This window comes from Gallus gallus, chromosome 7 (assembly GCF_016699485.2).
Source record: "Gallus gallus isolate bGalGal1 chromosome 7, bGalGal1.mat.broiler.GRCg7b, whole genome shotgun sequence".
Lineage (NCBI taxonomy): Eukaryota > Metazoa > Chordata > Aves > Galliformes > Phasianidae > Gallus > Gallus gallus.
Window position 1 is genome coordinate 9,478,523 of NC_052538.1, and position 21,737 is coordinate 9,500,259.

General features: G+C 40.7%; 1 protein-coding gene across 5 annotated transcripts in view; it reads right to left on the reverse strand.

Moving 5' to 3' along the window:
* The window catches only part of HECW2 (HECT, C2 and WW domain containing E3 ubiquitin protein ligase 2), a 173,664-nt gene that overhangs the window by 64,193 nt on the left and 87,734 nt on the right, over positions 1-21,737 (reverse strand). For 4 of the 5 annotated variants that reach the window (XM_046943905.1, XM_046943904.1, XM_015289488.4 and 1 more), the window contains exon 3: positions 10,737-10,844. In XM_046943905.1, coding sequence (XP_046799861.1) covers positions 10,737-10,844 — 108 coding nt within the window. Of the gene's footprint in view, positions 1-10,736; positions 10,845-17,545; positions 17,916-21,737 lie in introns of those variants that run through there. The other variant, XM_040703592.2, reaches the window with a different exon arrangement.

Below are 21,737 nucleotides of genomic sequence, written 5' to 3' on the forward strand. Positions count from 1 at the left end.
ACAGCAACCAGGCTGGACAGAACAGGGGGTGTGCATGGAAGTCTTGGCACTTTAATTCCTCTGACTTGGTTTAACAGTATGTCAGTAGCCTTACAATACAAAACTGTGTGTACTGAAAAAGTTTTGAGACATACAGCACGATTCCTTGAGGGATGAGGTTCTTTGTTACTGCAAGATAAAAGGTCCATTTATACCTACTCAGAAGGATTAAAATCCATTCTGCAAGTCTGCTCGACCAAAAAGGATTTTTTTTTAACTTCTAATTTGCTGCAGTTATAGCTCAGCATTCATTTACACTCTTCCTCCTGGTACAGAGGATGTACTTCCAAGCTGGCCTTCAAAGGCAAGTGCATGTCTCCCAGCCCAGTGGGGACTGAGGTGGTGGAGGGCTGCTGATCCCTCCTCCTCACAGCTGAGTTCACCCACACTGACAGAACGTGATCATTTACCCTGCTCTATTTACATCTCATGCTCTATTTGCATCACAGTAAAATTCAAAATACGAGCAGGATTTCTGATCACCTACTGAGGTCTATAAGGCCTAGAAACTGTAAGTCAAGGTGTGTAGGCTCTTCTTATACTCAGAAATTCTATTGACCTATGAATAATGTTTACATCCAAATGGGCACACAAGGATTTCTAGCTCACATATAATTTGAGTTTCAGCACAAGTGCTGCTAAGTTTCACAGCTGCTTTCCAACTCCTAAGCTCAGCTTTATTGAGCCCCAAACTTTATCTGCAGAGGGTTTCTGGACATGCTGTTTCCTCAGTCTTTTGTCAGTGACTATGCAACTACCTTCTCTCAGTTCATCACTTCAGAAAATAAGCTAGCAGCAGAAAGGCTATCAGCTGCTGTTTCTATCTGCAGATAGCCATAATATGGACAGAAGTCTGTTATACATGTACATACCCCCAAAGGCTGAAATGTAGCCCTGCAAGCTCTGGATCCTCAGATTTCTTTCTCTCAAAGAGTCACTCTCTATACAATCATTCAGTATTTTCCATTATGTATGTTTGGCTGGTCGTAGAAGAAAACAACTCAAGAAACAGAACGGACAATTTTTCCTGTAGGCCTAATTGCTTGTAATGAATAGAAAACGCAGAGCACTTAAATGTATGACATCTGGAGATTTCTCTCGCTCCGCAGGAGAAGCAACATTGCTATGGTCTGGGCTTTGTACAGCTCTACACATAGGAACTGCAGAAGTGCTGTGAGCATGTGTTGATAGGATTAACATAGGAGAAGCTGTGTTTGAAATTCAGCATGAAATTGAAGAACGGGCTATCTGGGACACGCATACAGACATTGCTAAAGTGAATAAAAGTTTGCAAAATCTTTTCTTGTGCATAGAAAGAACACAGTTCCCTCACAGGACCAGAGGCAGCTAAGTAGATTTTTCTTCATATCTAATAATTGTTAAAACTACTATTAATACTTAACACAGAAAGAAATCTCAGAGGGATTGTGCCAGTGCAGAACAGCTGAGGATCTTGCTCTTTGACATTTCCTCTATTGTGTTAGAAGAAAAACTGCTACTGGAATATCTGTTCTTCATGTCAAATGGATTCCTGTGCTCCAGATATTTTAAAAATAGATGTCTCTTCCAAAACAGTAAATTTCTGCAAGCATGACTTCAATATCAAGAAAGCTGAGTTCAACACATATTAATATTCAGTCTTCCTCTCAACTGTTCATAGTATAAAGAGCACAACAGCATACATCACCTACAGAGTTTTCCTACTTTCCTTATTCGTTCTGCCAATTTGTTTGGAAATGTTCCCCTTAAGTTGAAAATTTGCTCCTTTATTTATTTTCTTTCCCACTTCTTTCCCCAGCACGCTTATCAGCTTGCTTTGTGTGAGATCTGTACTGAAAAAGGCAGCAGCAGTAAATCCAGCAAAAAGAAGATGCCTGTACCTGACCACATGCTATTTGCTGTGTGCTTGATTCAAGAAAGATGCAGCCTCATGCAACAAATAGCATTTTCATCCATGGGAAAAAGTGACTGTACCTAGCACTGTGTTCTTGCTGCCATACACATCCCATTGTCTCTGACGTTTCTCCAGACATCACACAGACCGCAAGGAATTCCTACAGTCACCAGACATTTCCTCTTCATTTAAAAATAGGACAAAGTGAAATTGGGGTATATGTGAGTGTTTGAAAGAATCGCAAGCAGTCATGTAAGTAGGGGTATGTGTTAATTAATCTGAACACTCTGTAAGACCATAATCCTCTTCTTTTAAAGCCAATAGCTGTTATCATTTTATAACCATAGTTTTATAGCTCAGATCCATTATATAAAAATTCTGGAATTAACAAAGGTTTCTGGGACTCAAACAGTGATATTTGAATTTCAAAAGAACTCTGCATGAAATTATAATGCTGTGCTTCCCTCTATGGACCGTGCACTCTTGGCTCGTCAATAATACAGAGATCAGTTTATACCAAGTAATAGTTTGCCTTTAAAACATAAGTAATTCTCCAAAGCCCCCTGCTTTATCTATGTGTTTTCTGCCTTTATCTTTGCCTAACAAAAAATGCTTTAGGATAAAAAGATACACAGAATATAGGAATTTGGAGTACATAAACACAAGAGTAATTCTATAAGAACACATTTTTTCCAGGAGACCAATAATTCAGGAAAATAAAATACTCACTTTGAGAACAGTTTGCTCAGGATCAAGAGGTGGACTTGACTATGGACACTACCACACAGGTTATCCATGAATGTGAAATGTGCTGTAATTAAGCAAGCCAAGCAGATAAAACCTCTTTGGTATTGGTTGGTAGTCGAAATATAATTACAGGGAGGCCTGGCAGGTGGGTTACACCAAACTCCCACATACTCACCATGGTAAACATCATGTGTTTACAAAGGTGCAAGCAACCACCAGATGGCTGGAAACACACCCTGTGCCCCATGCCATCACCCCAAATACCCTGGGTCCTTAGGTAGGATATCTCCTACCTAAATGAAACTTCTGTACCAGAGCTGAGGTCATCACACAGTCCACTGAGCGGGGATGGCAGACAGACCTCTGAAAGCTAAGCTAATCCATCAGGGTTGCAGCAGTCTGATGCTCCCTGCCAACTGCACAGGAGCTGCCCAGCTCCCAGGCATGGCAGCTCGATGTGGGATCACATGCCTGAATCCATGACTCACTGCAGATCCGAGTACATATCCTCAAACATTCAATGGGAATTGGGAGAATTTCCCCAAAAAAGCATGGAAACATGTTTTCCAAAATGTTTAAGAAAATTCTGGCACTGGAACAAATTGAGTCGCTCATATTCAGCCTCTACAAATGCATAAAGGGAGAGGTAAGTCAGGGAAAAAGCACTGAGTAAAACCCTAATTTTTCCCAGCTGAACACATCCACCCAATGGACAATTGTAGGAATTTAAAAGTGTTTAGAAGCATAGAAATTTGGAAGCATTTCACACATCCTGTCGGTTGAATTTATTTTCCCTAGCATGACTGCAGTGAATACAACCTTCTTGATCAAATACTACATATTCTTTGCTCTGCATCATTTTTAGGAAGAACCTTTTCGACTACTCCCAACAGCAAACAGGAGAGCAGCAGAACATGTGCAGAAGCAGGCTGCCTCCTGGTACCTGGTGTTTCCATCAGCAGGTACATGAGAGTATTCTACAGAAGGAATGATAAAAAACCTCAAAACTGACTTCAGCAGGACCACAGAGAGCTTTTGAGCTAAGCTAGTATCAGTAACAGAAGATTTCTGTCCTCTGGTCTCTATTCACTTAACCTCCTTCAAAGGCAGCTACAAAGCAAGATCTGCTGAAGAAACAGCATACGGACCTGACCTGCCACCCACACTCACTTTCCTGCAACTCTGAGACACTTATTTACAGTCAATAGCATTGTCTATTACATTCCACTTTGGCCAAGTATTTAATTATAATCTAACCTTCATAATAAAACACTTTGGGTATTATGTGCTTAAGGAAGTTAACAAAGCTTGTCATAAATTGCAAAAAACCACAAGACACGATCCTATTTCAGTTGTTACATTCAAAAATAACTGCTAAGAGACAACAGATATGAATTGCAAAAGTATAATAAAAAGTATTTCTAACTTGGTCAACAGGCTTATAAATAGGGTTGCAGCAATAACCATGAGAAACAGCCCAGTCAGACTAGTGACAGGGCACTGGTTATATGGTGCCACCCGGACCCAGGCCTCCACATCAGCAAAATATGACCTCTACAACTTAAACTGAATGCTCAAAATATATAAACTGGGTAAAAGTAATGATTTCTTTTGAAAGAATACTCATTAACATTGACCACTGACCAATGTTTTGGTCAGAATATGGAACTGTGCTCCTACCTCTGCCAGACAATAACAACTCTTCACTAGAGAACCCTTAAAAACTGAAAGTACATCAAGTTCAATTACGAAACCCATTTGGTTTATTTCAGTCTCTCTTAGTATTTTTAAACAAAAAAAGAGGGCTGGGAGTTAGTATCTGCTTACTGCAAATTACATCAAGTTTCAGTCTCCATTCCCCATCTTTATAAAACTTATAATTTCATTGAAATAAGGACTGAATACAGAGAACTCCATACAAAGCTCCAGTTATAACATGACACCAGCATAACGCAAACACATGTATCACCACCACACTTTCTGAATATATCTCAGAGCCATGCCACAAAACCGAGATTTTAAGGACAAAATAGAAACAGTCTGTGCAGTTACCACATCTGAGCATTGCAGTGTGGCACCAGAAGGGATTTAACCACAAACATCCCAGGAGTGATCTGGAAATGATTGATGTGATGAGACTGGCAGTGTCTGGATGAATCCCAACAGCTGCCACTATGAGTTATTGTTCAAGATGTGAAGAAAATATATGCAAATCGATAGACTTATTTCTATTCACAGTAATGACTATGACATCAAATGCTACAAATAACAACAAACATATTACACTGCAAGTAAAGTAGGTGAAGGTTTTTCTTGTGGATACTGTAATTAATACACATGGGACCTCAGCTATAACTGATAAATTAAGTCAGTATGACTCCACGGCTCAATCCAGGAAACCCAGACTTAAAGGAGGCTCTTAGCCCATGCCCATACTATAAACTAAGTAGGATTATGGTATGAATTAAAATACAAGCAGAAAACCAACCATAGCACACAACAGTCATCGAATACCTTTGACACTTCTGTCCCAGTGCTGGGGAAGGCTGGGGCTGTATGGGCACAAGTCATACCGTGCCCCTTGCTCCCTGCAGCTGAAAATAGGCCCTGGTCTGTTTTACCTACTAGGACATCTGCAGCTTTTAACTCCTGGGAAATTTGCACCTGTGGAAATTCGTAAGCACTGAAGTTATTTGTTGCCTGATAGTGACCGTACTACACTGAATCTCCCTCCTGTGGTACTTCCAATACAACCAGTCCTTATTGCTCACATTGCAGACTTAGAAGCTGCAGTTTCTAAATGAGTAGCAGCTTGCAGCAGCTTGTATCAGCTATTCTGCAGAAAACTCAAGCCTCCTTTCAAATGCTTTTTCTATCACCAAGATTTCCCCACAAGTCATTTCACTCTTTCTGCTAGCTCTGTTCTCCATGAAGAATGCCATCACCTCTGCCCCAACACACCCAAAAAAGGACACGCAGAGAAACTCCATCACGTTATCAGCACTCCTGGAGCAATTGCAGCCTCTCCTGCACTAGACAATAACGGTCTTGAATCTGATGTCATGATAAATATCAGATGGCCATACCAAACACAGAAGTATGAAGCTGTGCTGCACCTTCCCACTATTGCTACCAATTCACAGTAACACACCTTGAACTTGTCCTTTCACAGGAGAAGGAAGAAAACTGTTTGCAGAGCCGTGGTCATGTCTAGCAATCCTTCTGTAGTTGATACAGCAAACAACTTGATTCAGCAATCCAGTGAGTCATTGTTTTCCCTCCCCCACATTTAAGCAAACCTCAAAGCAGAAAGTTTTAAAGTCACATCTATTATGTAAGGAAACACCATCTCATGCACATTGATGCTCGGATTCACCTTGTTGGATCTCTAAAGTGACAGATCCTTTTCATGCTCACAGTGCACTTTTGCTCCATTCCCAGGTAAAAGAAAGAGGAGAGCCTGCCTCTGCAGCCCAGAGCCAGTCACTTTCTCTAGAGGTAACAGCTTAAGGACACCAGCTGCTTTTGACAGTGTGCTGGACTTGGAACTTATTTTCCTTCCTTTTTGCATATTCTTTTGCTTCCCCATCCCTCAGTCATTCCCCTCAGAGGCTGCTTGCATTTTGGGAATATATTAACTTCATCTCATTATTTCACTGTTGATTCCTTTGATTCTCTTCTCTGCCTAGAGTCTATGAATTTCTTTGTGTCATTTTTTTGTCTAAAGCATGTAAGAGTTTTCTTTGATCATCCTCATTTGGCTAATTTGGGGTGCTTCAGGGGGAATTAATGCCTGTTTTTACTATGAAGATGATGAGAACCTCCCCGCCCTCCTTTCTGTGGGCTGTCTGATTTGAATAGAGGAGATAGCAAGCTACGCATTTACAAGTTATTTGCTGGGAAGTAGGAGATACCAAATCCATGGGGAGAGATTTATAAGGAATAAACCAAATGACTGAAAAACTGAGTTAGAGGACTGCAGATACATAACATCATAAAATTCAGGACAAAAGCTTGAACAAGGCTTAACTTTAAACATAAGTAAAAATTCCACAGACTTCAGTGAAACTATTAAGAAGTTTAAAATGATTCTCATAGAAAAAGAGAATTCCTAAATTAAGGTGAAAAATACTTTTCCTACAAGATACAAATCTGAGCATTTCAGAGAAAGTCTAAGGCCCAATCCAGGTGACTCACACAGATTGCCATTAATGCAATTAAAATGGAAATACTCCTGCTGCATACAGTTTAGTTGGATATGGCTTGTTAGCAAGGCTGCCATCCTCTGCACTTTGCCCTGCAGAGATTTTACATTATGGGTAAGATAGGCAATGTCCCTGAGTTCCTACACCGCTGAGGAAAATTGCAACCTCTGAGATAATATGCATGCTGATTGATCTCAACTTATCATTCAACCCTAGTAACTTCAGTTTAGTCACTTTTCTTGCTAAAAAAACAGCGGATTTCAGGCCAGATTGATTTATCCTGGGCTCAGGATGGACATCATTTTGAATACGAGTCAGCAAGTGACCTCATTGCAAGTACAGCAAACCAGATAACAGGCTGGGTTAGGAAGCATGTGGACAGCAGATAAATGGAAGTTATTATCCTCCTCAACTTGGTGCTGGTAAGGACATGCCCGAAATACTAAGCCTAGTTTTGAGACCCTCAAGTTCAAGAGCATGGAGAAAACAGAGAGCGGACACGAGAGGGCTGCAAAGATGGTTTAAGTTGAAAACAAACGATCAATGAGAAGACTCTGAAGGATCTGGCCTTCTTAAGTCTGGTGAAGAGGAAGTTAAGGCAAGATCTAAGTGCTCTCTGAGATGTAGTTACACAGACTGTGAACTCAAACTCTTTCCAGTTCTATCAGAACACCTTAGAAGGTACAATGGCCCAAAATGTAAGCTTCAAAGATTCAGACTGGACGTCAGCAAACGTCTTTTTTAACTGGAAAAAAAAAAACCCTAGCACTCTAGAAGCATCCTAAAGCATCTATGATATATGTGTCCTTGAAGGTTTTCAAGGCTGTGCTTCAAAAACCATTGTCCATCCTTTTCCCACAGACATTGTTGCTGAATCTGGGATTGTACTTCCAGTTGTTCCCTGCAATCCTAGTGAAGCACTGTTGAACTGTTCTGCTCTATGTCATTACTGAGAGGAGTAAATACGACAAGTGCCAAATTCCTGTGTCTGATATATTATGCCTCTCAGAAACAATATTCCTGAACACAAGAAATCTACAACTGAAAAGTTCTTTCTAAAATTTGGACAATAATGGCAGATTAATGGATAAGAGATACCTTAACTTCAATAATCAGGAACATTGTTACTGGGACTATTAGTTACTCCATTGGTCACCCCCTCTTGCTATGACAGCGCTATGCAGAGCAAAAGTTATATCAGAACTATGGTGGGTTAGAGCCTAACAGAGAAGCTATATTCATGTCCACAGCTGGCATGGGCTGAGGATCATCACTGCCTACAGAGCACAGTGATATCCCGAATAGCATTGTTATTCCCACAGTCATCTGGAGCTGCACCCAAACTGTGTAACAGCCTGCTGCAATTGCCTGGGCTATGATTTAGTGATCTGAGAAAGAAAACAACACAATAATAATAATAAAAAAGAATGGCTACATATAATTGCAGCAGAGTTGCTTCTCCCACTAGAAGCTGAAAGAAAAAGCGGCTGAGCAAAGTGTTGCACATCTGTGGAGCCCTCCAGTTTGGAAAGTAGAATTAGAAATTTAGTTAAGCACATCAGTGCAATTTCTGGCTTCTCACTAGAAGCACAAGTGTCACTGGTGAAATATTTATGTGCCACGCTATGTGCTGTAGCAACATATGCTCATAAACATTCCTTTTTACAGTTCTCAGCTGCTGCATAATTGCTTGTCTTTTCTTCAAAGTATGGCAGCAAATATCTTAATTAGTAAAGCTAGCCGTGATGAAGGAACACAAAATCTGCACTCTTGCACTCCTCATATCAGTTGATTGCAAAGTGTGTTGCGGCTAACTTAACACTGCTAGTTCTAGATTACTCACAAGAACTAAAAATATTGTTCAAGAGCCTCACCTTCACATACTACAGAGCAAAATACAAGTAGCTTAAGGATACAAACAAATACTCTTGAAGACAAAGTGCTAGCATTGACAACAGTATTGATACAGCATATGTACAAGGGTTGCTCCAAAAGTAAAGCCTCATATTTTATTATGTTGGCCCACGACATCAGAGGCAGATGTAGGTGGTATGGCAATAGAGGTTGAACCTTCCCACCAGTATTCTGTTACATGTTGTTGCTGTGCTACAGATGGCAGCAGAGGGGCAGTCTGACAAAATGGCATCTGACATGGAAGTACAAATGAAGCAATGGTGTGCCACTGAATTCCTCCACGCAAAAAAATATGGCACCTACTGACATTCATCAACACTTGCTCAACTTTCATGGAGACCAAACAGTGGACATGAGCACAGTGAGGCAGTGGGTGGTGAGCTTCACAGTGGGTCACCTCCAATGGCGCAGATTTTAATGACTGTGGCATGCAGACACTTATTCTCTGCAGGTGAAAATGCACAGCTCATGGCAGTGACTGTGTTGGAAAGGACTGTTTTGTAGCTGAATATTTGGTCTATCAGTGTTATTGTGTTCTTTGTATCTTGTGGTTTCCATGGAAATAAATAGGAGGCATTACTTTCAGAGCAACTTACATACAAGAAGGAAGAGGCAGGGAACTCTTCTAACATAATTTTAATTTACTTTAAGACTACTGTCTTTGGCACCAGGAAAGTTAATTATTTTCTTTGATCCTCATCATCTTATTGACGTTCATCTTCATCTCAACCATTTTCTTCTGTAGCAAAATCCTATCTTGATTTTATCCTATTATATTTGATTAAAGCTCTTCCTTTCCTGCTGAAATGTATGAGTTGGGTAATGCACAGATTTAACTTGGCAAGATTCAATGATGGCTTATAGAAATAAGAACTTTTAATAATTATTTATAGTACGGGGGCATGGCCCAACGTCTTCAGAAATACATGTATTGCTGTGTATCAGTCAATGAGAAGAGAAAATTCTGCCAAGATTTACAGTTAGAAGCACTACAGCATACACTGAAGTAACAGAGTGGGTGTATATATATATTCTAATTTATTAAGGAAGACATTACTGTGAGGCTAAACTGGTGGTAGAACTCACAGCTCTTCTGGGACTGATTGCCACTTTGATGCTACATTTATCAGGGTTTTCAAGAAGCTCATATACAATATTCTAGAATTAAATAATCCAATTTCTTAAGGGGATCATATACTTAAGATAGTAAAATAACAACTTTTCATTAAAAAGCCAAAAAACAAATCAAAGCAAAAAAACACAACAGAGCAGCTTAGATTACTGCAAGTCCTGGTAACCTAATGAAGTGGCTTAGCACTCTGATTTGAACCTTGACTACCAAAAATTACTGCAGACCTCTGCTGCAAGTTTGTTTATTTCAGTCACACTAAGACTCAGTATTTCAAAACCGCCCAGCGGATTTCCCAGCATAATGAAAATTCAGCTGAGACATCCTAATGCAACAGGACAGAAGGCTGGCAATTCCCAGCGATAAATCTAACCTTAATACTAACAAACATGTGCAAACACTACCACCTTATTATCCATTTCTTCACATCCATTTACCATTAATGTCTTGTCCAGATGAAATTGTAAACTTCCAGGGAGGGGACTTCATCTTTCAATGTGTATATACTACACAACATTGCACAAGGCAACTTCTTGTTCCCTTGAAGTACACTGTCCAAGAACATCCCTAGAATACAAATGCACTTCAGAACTCAACTATTTGTTTTTAGTCAATATTTCATGACTTTTTTGTGTAATACACTTTTTGTGATGTGTAGCAAACACACTGAAAAATATGCTATTTCTTAGAGAAATACGATCAATCCCTTAGGTTTCTCAGAGTTTGACAAAACGGCCATCAAGTGCTATCTTGATGGTTTGGCTTGACATAATCGGCACGTTTGCCCATTGGATAAATAGGTACTCACATTCCATAAAATAGGGACCAGGTTCAATTCGCCATACAATTTGTCCTTTTTGTGTGCCAGTCACTCCCCGATTCTTGGAATCCCAGAAATTGGCTGGAGAGTTCTCATCTGTAAGAGTAAAAAATATATACATTGTCATGTAGTATTTATAAAAGCAGGGAGCTTTTTCTTTCTTGTATAGTTTGAGAGGCCCAGAAACACAAACACATGCAAAAAAAGAAAAAAGAAAAACAAACAAAAAAAAAGGTTAAGCTAACAAATGAAAGATACATGGCTTCTCTTTTACAGTAGATAGATTAGACAGATCACTTTATGTAGACTTAGCAGACATACAAAGAGTCAAAGTAAATATACTGTTTCCTGTAAGAGGCGAACTGCCAAGATAAAGCATTAAATTCCAAAACTTCTCTAACTCAATAGACAGGCTGATGGGAATGTACAGTTGAATGCAACTTCATCTTGGAGTTGCAACACTATTTTGTATGGTGGTCTTGTTCCGTGCTGTGAAAATCTAGCACTTGCTCCCTAACAGTGATGTACAGAACTGCAAATTGAGGTATCAGAACTTGCTTAACTTTTAAAATATTCCTACATTTGGGGATCTAGAGAGAGTATTTTTATACACACACCAAAAAATATGACATATTTAATTTCCCAGCCAGTGTTATTACGTACTAGTGAACTTAAGTCCTAAAGGCAGAACTGTCACTTAATAAGCCAAAAACACAAATGAGTGAAACAAATGAGAGAAATAAATTCCAAAGAGGAGAACTGAGATGCAAACAGTAAGTCTCTGAAGATCAGTTCAGCAGTATCAGTATTTTCTCTTCCTTAAGAAACATTTTTGTCCTAACAGTAACAAAAACAGGTCTTGGGTTTGTTTTGACTTACCAGCCTATGTTCAGAAACTCAGAATGCTGTTTCAATGAAACACAAACAGAGGGAGAAGCTGTATGAAAGGGCACAAAGATTATGATGACCCAGAGGAAGCTGACATAAACACAATGTCTTTCGTACAGGAAGGTCTTTGGAAGTAGGCATCATAACATTAAAAGTGCATTTATGAAGTTGCTTCTTAATCACACAAATATACCTCCTGCCTCAAATACAAGATCCTCCTTTCTTCAGTGGCATTTAATAACCCCGACTCTTAATAAATAAATAAATAGAATTCTTGTTTTATTACACAAATTTGAATTCACTCAAATTAAAAAGATTTCACCAAAAACTTAACTATTGTAGCTCTGTTCAGAAAGCTCTGATCCCATCAAGCCCAGTTTCTGTGATATGAAGTCCCACGTAAATAACACTAAAGAAATATCACCTATGTTTTAGAAAGCCATACACAATTTATGAAAGAATAATCAACAACGCAGCATTGTTACTCTTAACTTAAAAATACACTCTGGGGCAGAACTTCTCGCTAGCCCCCACCTGATCCACCTCTGACATAGCTCCATGCCGTTCTCTCATGCCCTGTCACTGCCACCAGAGAGCAGAGCTCAGCGCTGCTGTGAGGAGCTGCAGCTCCCTCAGCCCGTTCTGCTCCGGACTGAACAAACCAGGGACCTCAGCTGCTCCTCACACACCTTGCCCTCAGACCCTTCTCTTTTGTAGCCCTCCTTTGGATGCTCTCTAATAGCTTCATGTCCTTCTTATGTTGCAGCACCCAAATCCGTAGCCAGGGCTGGAGGTGAGGCCGCACAGCGCAGAGCACAGCCAGACAACCTCTTCCCTCAGCCAGCTCTAATACCATCAGGTTTAACTTTCAATGAGGACTTTACGCACAGAAATTGCACAGGTCATAAAGGAAAGCACACAGACAATAAAAACTTACAGCACACGTGCTTATCTTCATTACTGCAAAAAATAAAACCAAAAACTCAGAGCAAAGAAAGCTGAAGAAACGTATTTCTTTTTCTCAAAGCTACATAAAGAGAAATTCTAGAAGTACAGCCTGTACAGCTTCCCAGGAGCCTCAAAGATCTCTGCATGTAGCTTGTAATGACAGTAAAGCAAGCAATACGATGTTGAGCTGGTTGGATTTTGTTTATTTGTTTCTGGGTTGGTTTTCTTGTCTGTTTCTTCTTTTGAATGTACCTTTCTAACCCAAGGTCCCGCTATTTTCTTCCACGGACATATCTCACGCTTCCCCACAGTGCTAGTTTAACGTCCAGCGTATTTCCATTAGTGTCTCTTTTGGCTCACTACACAAAAACTTACACAAACTACGCATTGCTACAAAAAGCAAACAGATTCTTAGAAAATTCCAAGGATATTTCCAGTTTGAGTAGTTTTAAATTATTCAGTGTTCTCATCACGTCTAGGTAAATAAAGGTGTATTTGAATGTTTTTTTTAACAAATCCAGGAAGTTTGGAGGCATGAAATAAGTACTTAATAGCGAGACTTCCAACGCTTCAGCTGCAAGCATTTGTTCCTTGTCTTTTAAAATCAGTAACTAAATAAAGTCAACAGAAATCTTTACAGGGACATCAGTGAAGTTCAGAAAAGGTCCTGCAGGAAGAACACGCAATGCAAGCATCAAATTCTGAGCTGATACCTACAAGCAGGCAGCACATTTCCTAACAACTTAATTAATACAATTCAACACTTGAAGTGCCTGGATTTTCAGTTCTTCTATCCAGAAATAGTCTCCTTTGCAGTAATGAAGACTAAATCATTGATGCTCTGCCCACAGGCACACTGCCATTGCAACAGAAGGTGGTGGAGATGGATGGATGAAAAATGCTGACAGATCTCTGCCTGACAGCAATCTACTCAAATTACAAAATTTATTTTGGACAGCTTTGCTTTTCTCCTGAAACAGCTGATTTTTTCTACTTGCATGAAGTTATTCACATAGGGAGAAAAATTATTGTTATTTTGTTACATATATAGCCTCAGCAATACTCAGATGTGTGTGTGGAAGGGAGTTGGAGGGGAGGTAGAAGTGCTTGAGAGCACAAAAAGCACAATGCCAGAATTACCACTACTTCATCACTCCTCTTCTCGAAAACCTACATATATTCCCCAGGGAACCTCAACTCCAAGACATTCTGGTCCCCTTTTAGCTGGTAATTGTTGCTGTTTGTGAAACTGGCTGCTGTTCTAGAATCTGGGCCAAAGAGTAGATATAAATATCTGTTCCCAGAACATGAAATACGCAAAAAAAATACCGTCCTTCTGCACTGGTATCTTGTCAAGTTGATCTACGCTTCTGAAAGAAACAGAACAATGGAAGACCCACGGTATCATTTTATCACAAAATATTACAAAAAGTATCTTATTTCTCACCATCTTGCAAGCCTTGTAAAAATTAGTAAATGGGAGAATTTCATGCTCTGCAATGAAAAGTGGGTCATAATAATAAATATCTCTGTGTGAACTCTGCACCGCTTAGCGCTCTTTGAAATCACTGTGCGGCAAACATGTTCAGGGTAATAATGTTTTCTCTTTCAGGATTCACCATCTTTACAGAACCACTTAAGGTAAATCAGGTACCAACTGTATGTGTATCATTCCCAGTTCAGTGATGCTATATTAAGTGTACAGCTATATACAAGTACTGAACATCTCAATGAAAGAAGAAGGCATCATTTTAACAGAATGAGTTTGCACAACAAAACGCCACTCATGCGAGAGTAAGAGCCACAAGAAGAACCCATACATTCATGACAGGACATGTGGCCCCACCCATGTATAGCAAACAGCTAGGACCATCTCTTAATGCTTTCTAACACAGCCCCGGATGTGAGCATACACCTCTGCTGCAAGGATGCACCTCTGACTCCTGTTTGACTTGCTCAGAAGGACCTCCAGGTCTTTTTCTGAAAGCTCTTTTGCAGACAGTCAGCTTCATACTGGTGACAGGGATTGCAAGACTTGGTCATGACCCTCTTGCTCACTCATTTCTCCATCCTATTGAGGTCCACCCGAATGGCAGCACAACTAGCTGGTTTATCAGTTTATCAGGAACTGGCAGTTCTTGCTAGTTTTGTACCATCTGCAAGCTTGTTGAGTGTTTGCTCTGTCCTATCTTCCAGGATGTCTAACAGCAGCTCAGCCAGTTGTCAGCCCACCTCATCACCCACCTAGCCTGCATTCCATCAGTCTCTCTATGCAAATGTTATGTGAGACAGCACAGAAAGCCCTGCTAAAGTATCTGACATAAGAAGCCAGGAGGCTTCTGTGGAGTTTACATTTTGTTCTCTGTGTCTCACAATTTCTGGTATTTTTGGATGTTTTTATGTAAGGAAGAAGGTTTTTCACTATTTCTGTCTAAGAAAAAAGATTTCTATCTGAAATCCATCACCACAGAGAGTCGCTTTGTATAGCTCAAACTAACAAATAAATAAGACAGATACCAGTCTTAGAAAACAAACCACATTAAAAAACAATAATTGCTACTTATGGTTACTGAAGCTAGCCTGATAGCCTCAGTGCACAGACTGCTCAGGTGCAAACCTACGTTCGCTCCTCGTCCCAGCTTATATGGTCACTAGTAGGTAGGCTGAGTGATAAAAGGCTTGTCTCCATAAACACAGAGGATTTTTATTCTTATTAAAAAAAAAAAAAAAAAAAAAAAAAAAAAAAAAAAAAAAAACGGCATTATGTAACTAACAAACTTATAGTGTGGAAATATCTTGCATTTATTGCACAGGAAAAGAAAATTGTGCCCTACAGTGATCTTTTGGATATTACGCTCTTCTCTGCAACATACTTTAACAACCACATGCATCCCTAAAGGTGAGGGGCTGACCTGCTGGAGAGCAGCTCTGCAGAGAAGGACCTGGGGGTCCTGGTAGACAACAGGTTGGCCATAAGCTAGCAGCCACCCTTGTGGCCAACAAGGCCAATGGTGTCCTGGGGTGCATTAAAAAAGTGTGGCCAGCAGGTCAAGGGAGGTGATCCTCCCCTTCTACAATGCCCTGCTGAGGCCATATTTAGACTAATGGATCCAGTTCTGGTCTCCCAGTTCAAAAAAGACTGGGATCTCCCAGAAGGAGTCCAGTAGAGGGTCACAAAGATGATAAAGGGCCTGGAGCATCTCCTGCATGAGGAAAGGCTGAGTAACCTGAGTCTGTTCACCCCGGGGAAAAGAAGACTGAGAAAGGATCTGATAAATGTTTATAAATATCTAAATGGAGGTGGGTGGCAAACGGATGAAGCCAGGAACTTCTCGGTAGTGTGCAGTGATAGAACAAGGAGTAATGGCCTAAAACTTCAACATAGGAAGTTCCATACTAACAAGTGGAAGAAATTCCTCACAGTAAGGGTGATGGAGTGCTGGAACAGGCTGCCCAGAGAGGTTGCAGAGTCTCCTCCTATAGGGTCACTCAAGATCCAGCTGGACACCTATCCGTGTAATCTATTGTATGGCACCTGCTTTACCAGGGAGTTGGACTCGATCTCGAGGTCCCTTCCAACCACTGTGATTCTGTAATTCTGTGATACTTACAGATGCTTTAACGCAGAGCTCAGAGGGAAGGTGATTTGAAAGAGATTCAGAATATCACTGAGAGGATTTAATTACATACAATTTTACATTTTTTGTATTTCAATATTGTATATGGGTCTTCTAAATTCACTGCTCTTGAAATCCATGCAGCTCAGCTCAGAAGAGATCAATCATTTTGGTAACACTATTGTATCCCCACATAATTCTGTTGCAATCTTATTTGGGATTTACCTCCTAAGCTCTATTTTTTTATGTCTTTCTGGAAGATATTTTATGTAAAGCCTTTTTAAGTGCTTCTATTATATATTCTTAATTTTAAAAATTAAGTTCTGATTGCCAAAAGTTGACCCCTTAGCATTTTAGGTTAATTTTAATACGTTCTTGGACACTGAAAATGATGTGTTAGCAAGGGGGTGCATGTACATTCAGCCTACTGATACTTACAAAGCATCATTCTAAACACTATTTCTCCTGTCAGATGTTCTCTTACTGTGTCCATTAGAGGAACTGGAAGGCTTGTGGATAGAAAGACTAAGTATAATTTTGTCTCAAGCTGAGATTCACTGATTTGACACCAGTTTCTCTCCTAAGCATACTGTTCTAACTTATCAGCCTTTAGCTGTTTTACTATATCATTTTTCTCAGTCTTTAAAAGTAAGAGGATTGTAGTTAACCTGCACTGGAGAATAATTCTGAACTGAATTTCAAGCCAAGCATCAGGGACATTTCTACGATGGCACTTCCTGTGTAAAGCAGAAGCCTGATTTAGATGCATGTTACTGCATGACTTCCAAAATCCCAACCCTGCTGCCAGTAATTGCTCTCCACTTCTTGTTGTAAGCGAGTGGTTCCAAGCAATGAAACAGACGTCACAAAAATGTAAAGTTAGCAACACTGTAACAGTGAGTACTGTGTATCTTAAGAAACTGACTGGGTACAAGTTTGTAACACTAGATTTTGTGCAATATTTTCACTTTGGTACTCTAATTATTTTAATTCTAATGGACACATTTAAAGAAGAAGAAAAGTTTATATCACCTGAGGCCTCACTCCCTTTCTGTGAGGTCAGTAAGCAAATTAGCACTTTCAAACGTAGTGTTTGTTGCAAACCATTATTAAAATAAATCACATTTTAGCAAACCATTTAAAATACAGTTACTGTCCTCTGACCAAATGTTGACTCAATGTATACAGCTTACAGTCTGCAATATTCATTTAAGCCCCAGTCAGTCAGTGAACAACTCACAGGCTTTCTACAGGAACCAGAGGATTTTTCAGAGAAGACAGCACTAGTGTATGCAACACAATGATGAAATCAGATCAATACTTTGAAGCACTTTCTAGCCTTACCTGGCCATTCCAAAGGGTATCTGAGGATCTTGAACTGCATTCCTCCATATGAGTCCAATTAACAAACTAGAGAATTTAAAAAGTTCAGTTTTTACAGGATGGAGCTTAAAAGCAGCATTCTTGTCTCCAATCACAAACAATATTTTCTACAGAATTTGCCTTTTGGAGCCAGGTTGTGCAGCTCAGCTCTGGACACGTCAGCTCTGCATTAACACTGCTGCACAGTCACTGCTTCTCAGGCTGCTTCTCTGCCCTCTCTTCCCTGTCATTTTAAGGAGAGGATTTCAGAAGAATGGCCGCAAACTCCCAGGCAGTTTCTAGCAGTTAGACGCAACTGTCTGCCTCTTCCCCTTTAATCAAGGGTTCATCTGGGTTCAAATAGCCAATGTTAGAATGTATCAAGTATTATGTCCTTCCAGCAAAGCTATTTATAGCCACTCCCATCCGGAGGGTACAGGAAGCAAAAACCCCATCCTCCCTGCACTTCCTTCCTTGCCTTTTCCATGGGAGGATACCAAAGGACAGACTACAGTCCATCCAACGGGGAGAGGCGACAGCAAGGCCGGCACAGTGACGAATGCAGCAGGAGCCCACGGAAGTGTAGGCCTGCATTTACTTGGTACTTCACTTGCCCTACAATCCAGGTATTTTCAAGAAGAGCAAACTGCTTGTGACAGCAGCTGGGGTGAAGCTACCCTCAGCCCAGGATAACTGCCCACTGGGCACTCCTGAGCAGGAGGACGAGCAGGTGGCCAAGCACTGCCATTCCTGCTTTTCCTCTTGCAAGCTGGTAGATGTCACTTCAGCACAAGGCTGGGATGAGGCCCCTCTGTGCCAGATGCTCTGACTGCCCCAACCTTCCTTCCTGGTGGATGCCAGCAGCTCTTTCAGTTCACAGCAAGGACACAGATTGGGCCAGAGCAGCCCCAGTACCACATGAACAGACAGGGCACTTTGAGGCCATTTTAGAAGTAGGGTTCAAGCATTGCAGCAGATGCCCAGACCTGGTCCATGGTCTGGAGACAGAGCCCTTGGCAGCACACAGCATTCTGTGCAATAAGATGTTCGTGGAGCACTATGTTAAAGCTCTCAAAGCAAATTTTATTTTTCCCAAGTGGAAACTGCACAACAACAAATAGCATACGAATACTTACTTCTGCCCAGCTTGAAGACTTTCCAACACTTCAGCTCCGGGATCAGAGCAGCTTCATGCACCCTTATGCAATGTGATATTTGAAGGCACAGAAGCAACTCAAAGGATTAATTAACCACAATGCCAGTCAAGAGAAAGACACAGAAAGAAATCCACAAGTTTTCAGACATACCACAGAGCACAAGGGCAGGAATAAAGTGCAATTTCACTTCTCCATATTCAAAGTAAAGACATCATTTAAATTCAAAGCGTTCAAAGACAAAAATAAATCCTTTCTGCCATCTCCTTGGCAAAAATTCAAAAGCGTAACAATAGGAAGGAAATGACCTCAAGTTTAATCTCTTTCCTGAAAATCTTACTAATCCTCTTCCACGAAGTGATGCACATTTGATTTTTGCTATGCTTCAGGTGTTGGTTTCCACATATGCAAGGCCCACAGCCCCAGCACGCCCCCACGGCATGGGCTCCTGAGCAGCCCCAGCCATAGCTGGAAGCCCAACCCCATGCAGCCCTTGCATGCAGTGCTCGGGTCGTCTGTAACTCATAGCCACACAGACACGGAGCCACAGGGAGTAGGAATGTCTCACACCCTGCTAAAAAGACCATGCATTCTCTTTAACATAAAAATATTTTTGTGAGGGAAACCGGGAATAGAGGCTACCTGAAGGCCAAAGGAATATGCAATAGTGAGAAAAAGGAAAGTACGAGTTTACTCTTTAAAAAAAGGATGCATTTCAGGAAAGATAATGTTGTCAGCATCACAGGGATCAGGTAAGAAAATGCACTGTTCCTCTAACCACACAATTAGTCATTCTGCCTGGCCTCCTGCAGACTTGGGTCTTATCTCACCCATAAATCTATCTTCACAATGACCTTAACCCTTCAAGACGCTCTTCTCTCTGATAGACATAGTTTACCACCACATCCCCACATCCCCAAATACATCCCTGTGCTCCCACAATCTAGCAGCCTGAAGAGAAGCGACATCTACTGCTCTGTGTGCAAAAATACATGCAATGTTTCTTGTTTAATGGGTGTTTGATTCCAACTTTTTCTTTCTAATCACAGATGTAAAAACTTAGGTCCTTTGTTTTTCCAGGTTTGCTATTTAACAGCTCCTGTGTCAAGGCAAAGTGAATTACAACACGCAAAGTAAAGGTGATTACCACCTGCTTTTACTGCTAGTAAGCCTAACAAAAAGGAAAAACTCTGTGTGCACAACTCTCCTGAGGGCCTGGTAGGCTGAGGTGAGAGTATTTAGCAGAGCTAGAAACACAAGCTATGTGTTAAACAACCATAAAAATCACTAGTGTGCTAGCTGATGTCAAAGATGAACTTAAAAAAAAAAATCTAAACTTTTATTTCTGTGTCATATTCAATCTGACAGTCTAGGTTTGTTGTGGAATGTTTTCCATCATTTTCCCTCTTGATTACAGCCGTATAGGCATTAGATAAGCACTTGTTTGCTGACAATGCATGAGCTGCTGAGCTCGCTTGAGCTGCATGCAGAAGAGGATTGCAGCTCCTCAGGAAGAAAGGGTATGCACTTTTATCTGCAACCACGTAACTCCTCACAAGTCTTTGCCAGAAAAACTAGAAAATATAACAAAGTATTCCTAATGTGGAAGACAAGTCAGCAAAGCTGTGCTGCCTATCCTGACCTCAGATAAATTCTGTTGGTAGATAAACACTATCAACAAAAGCACAATTTTGCTACCACAGCTGCACTTACACAGAGGGCTTTCTCTGGTGTGACTGGGTTTGTACAGCTCTCAAGTTATCTCACAGCCAGAGGAAGAAGTGAGATGTCATTTATCACATGGCCTTCGTTCTGGGTTTTACGGACAAGCAGCACATGCTCATTTATGCAAGTACCCAATGCAGAAAGATACCACAACTGCTGGTTGTTGCTTTTTTTTTTTTTTTTTTTTTTTTTTTTGCTTTGGTTTTTTGTTGTTGCCGTTGTTGTTTGGTTGGTTGGTTGATTTGCTTTGCTTTTTTCCTGATAAAGCATTTCTGAAATGGAAACAGCTAAAACCACTTCAGGAAAGCCCAGCTAGTTGTGGCAGCTGGTCACTCAGGTCAGCAGTTCCCATCTTCCACTGCCTTCACAGCCCCTAAATGGGCTCTGTCATAAGATCACTATTAGCAGCCAGTTAGTGGCAGAGATTCTGAGGGACATTTCACTCCTCTTCCCCGTAGTCCCACTTCCCCATGAATTAAAATCCCAGGGCTGTCCTACCTGAAGCACCTCAGCCATGAGCCACGGGTGACAATGGGGACCTCAATGGGATGATCACTGCTCTGAGGGGCTACACACAGCCTGAGAGATGTGTGCGTTGTAGTGTCAAGCTGGCCACCAGATTTTGCTCTGGGGAAAGGATTTTCCCTCTGAAGAGACTGGGAGCACTTAGCAGCACTTCCACCTTACCTACAAATCTAGAAGCATCGCTTCCAGGGGCTGTTCTGGACACAGAGGGAGAATTCAGCCTCAACATGACCTCAGGTGTTCACACCACCAACAACCAGGTAGTGTTCTCTGACACCAGCATGCATTTCAGGTTTCTGAGGACTGCAATATTTGGGCTAGGCAAAGAATGGGCAGCACTGAGCAGTCCGTGGTAGGGGAAATCACACTGAATCACCAATGATGTAACCACCTCTTCAGTGTTCAATTTTGGTAAAATCAATGTTCATGTGGGAAACAAATGAGCTCGTAGCTAACCTTTAACACAATGTACTCCATATGTTGTTCTTCTGTTACCAACTTACATGTAAACAGAGGTTTTCCTTGTGGAGCCATCAAGCAAATGCAACTGCCATAACAGAGAAGCCTTAAAATAGAGTCAAAATGACTGTTCTCCTTTTACTTTTTTTGTTTGCAGATCTAAAAATAAAATTCCATTTTGAATCATTGTGAAACATATATCTGCCCTGTAAAAGTCACATACATCACTGAAATGCACGTGTTTAGAAAGCACAGGAGATCTCTAAAAGAGATCTTTAAAACAAATGCATGTTATTTTTAATATGTACTTT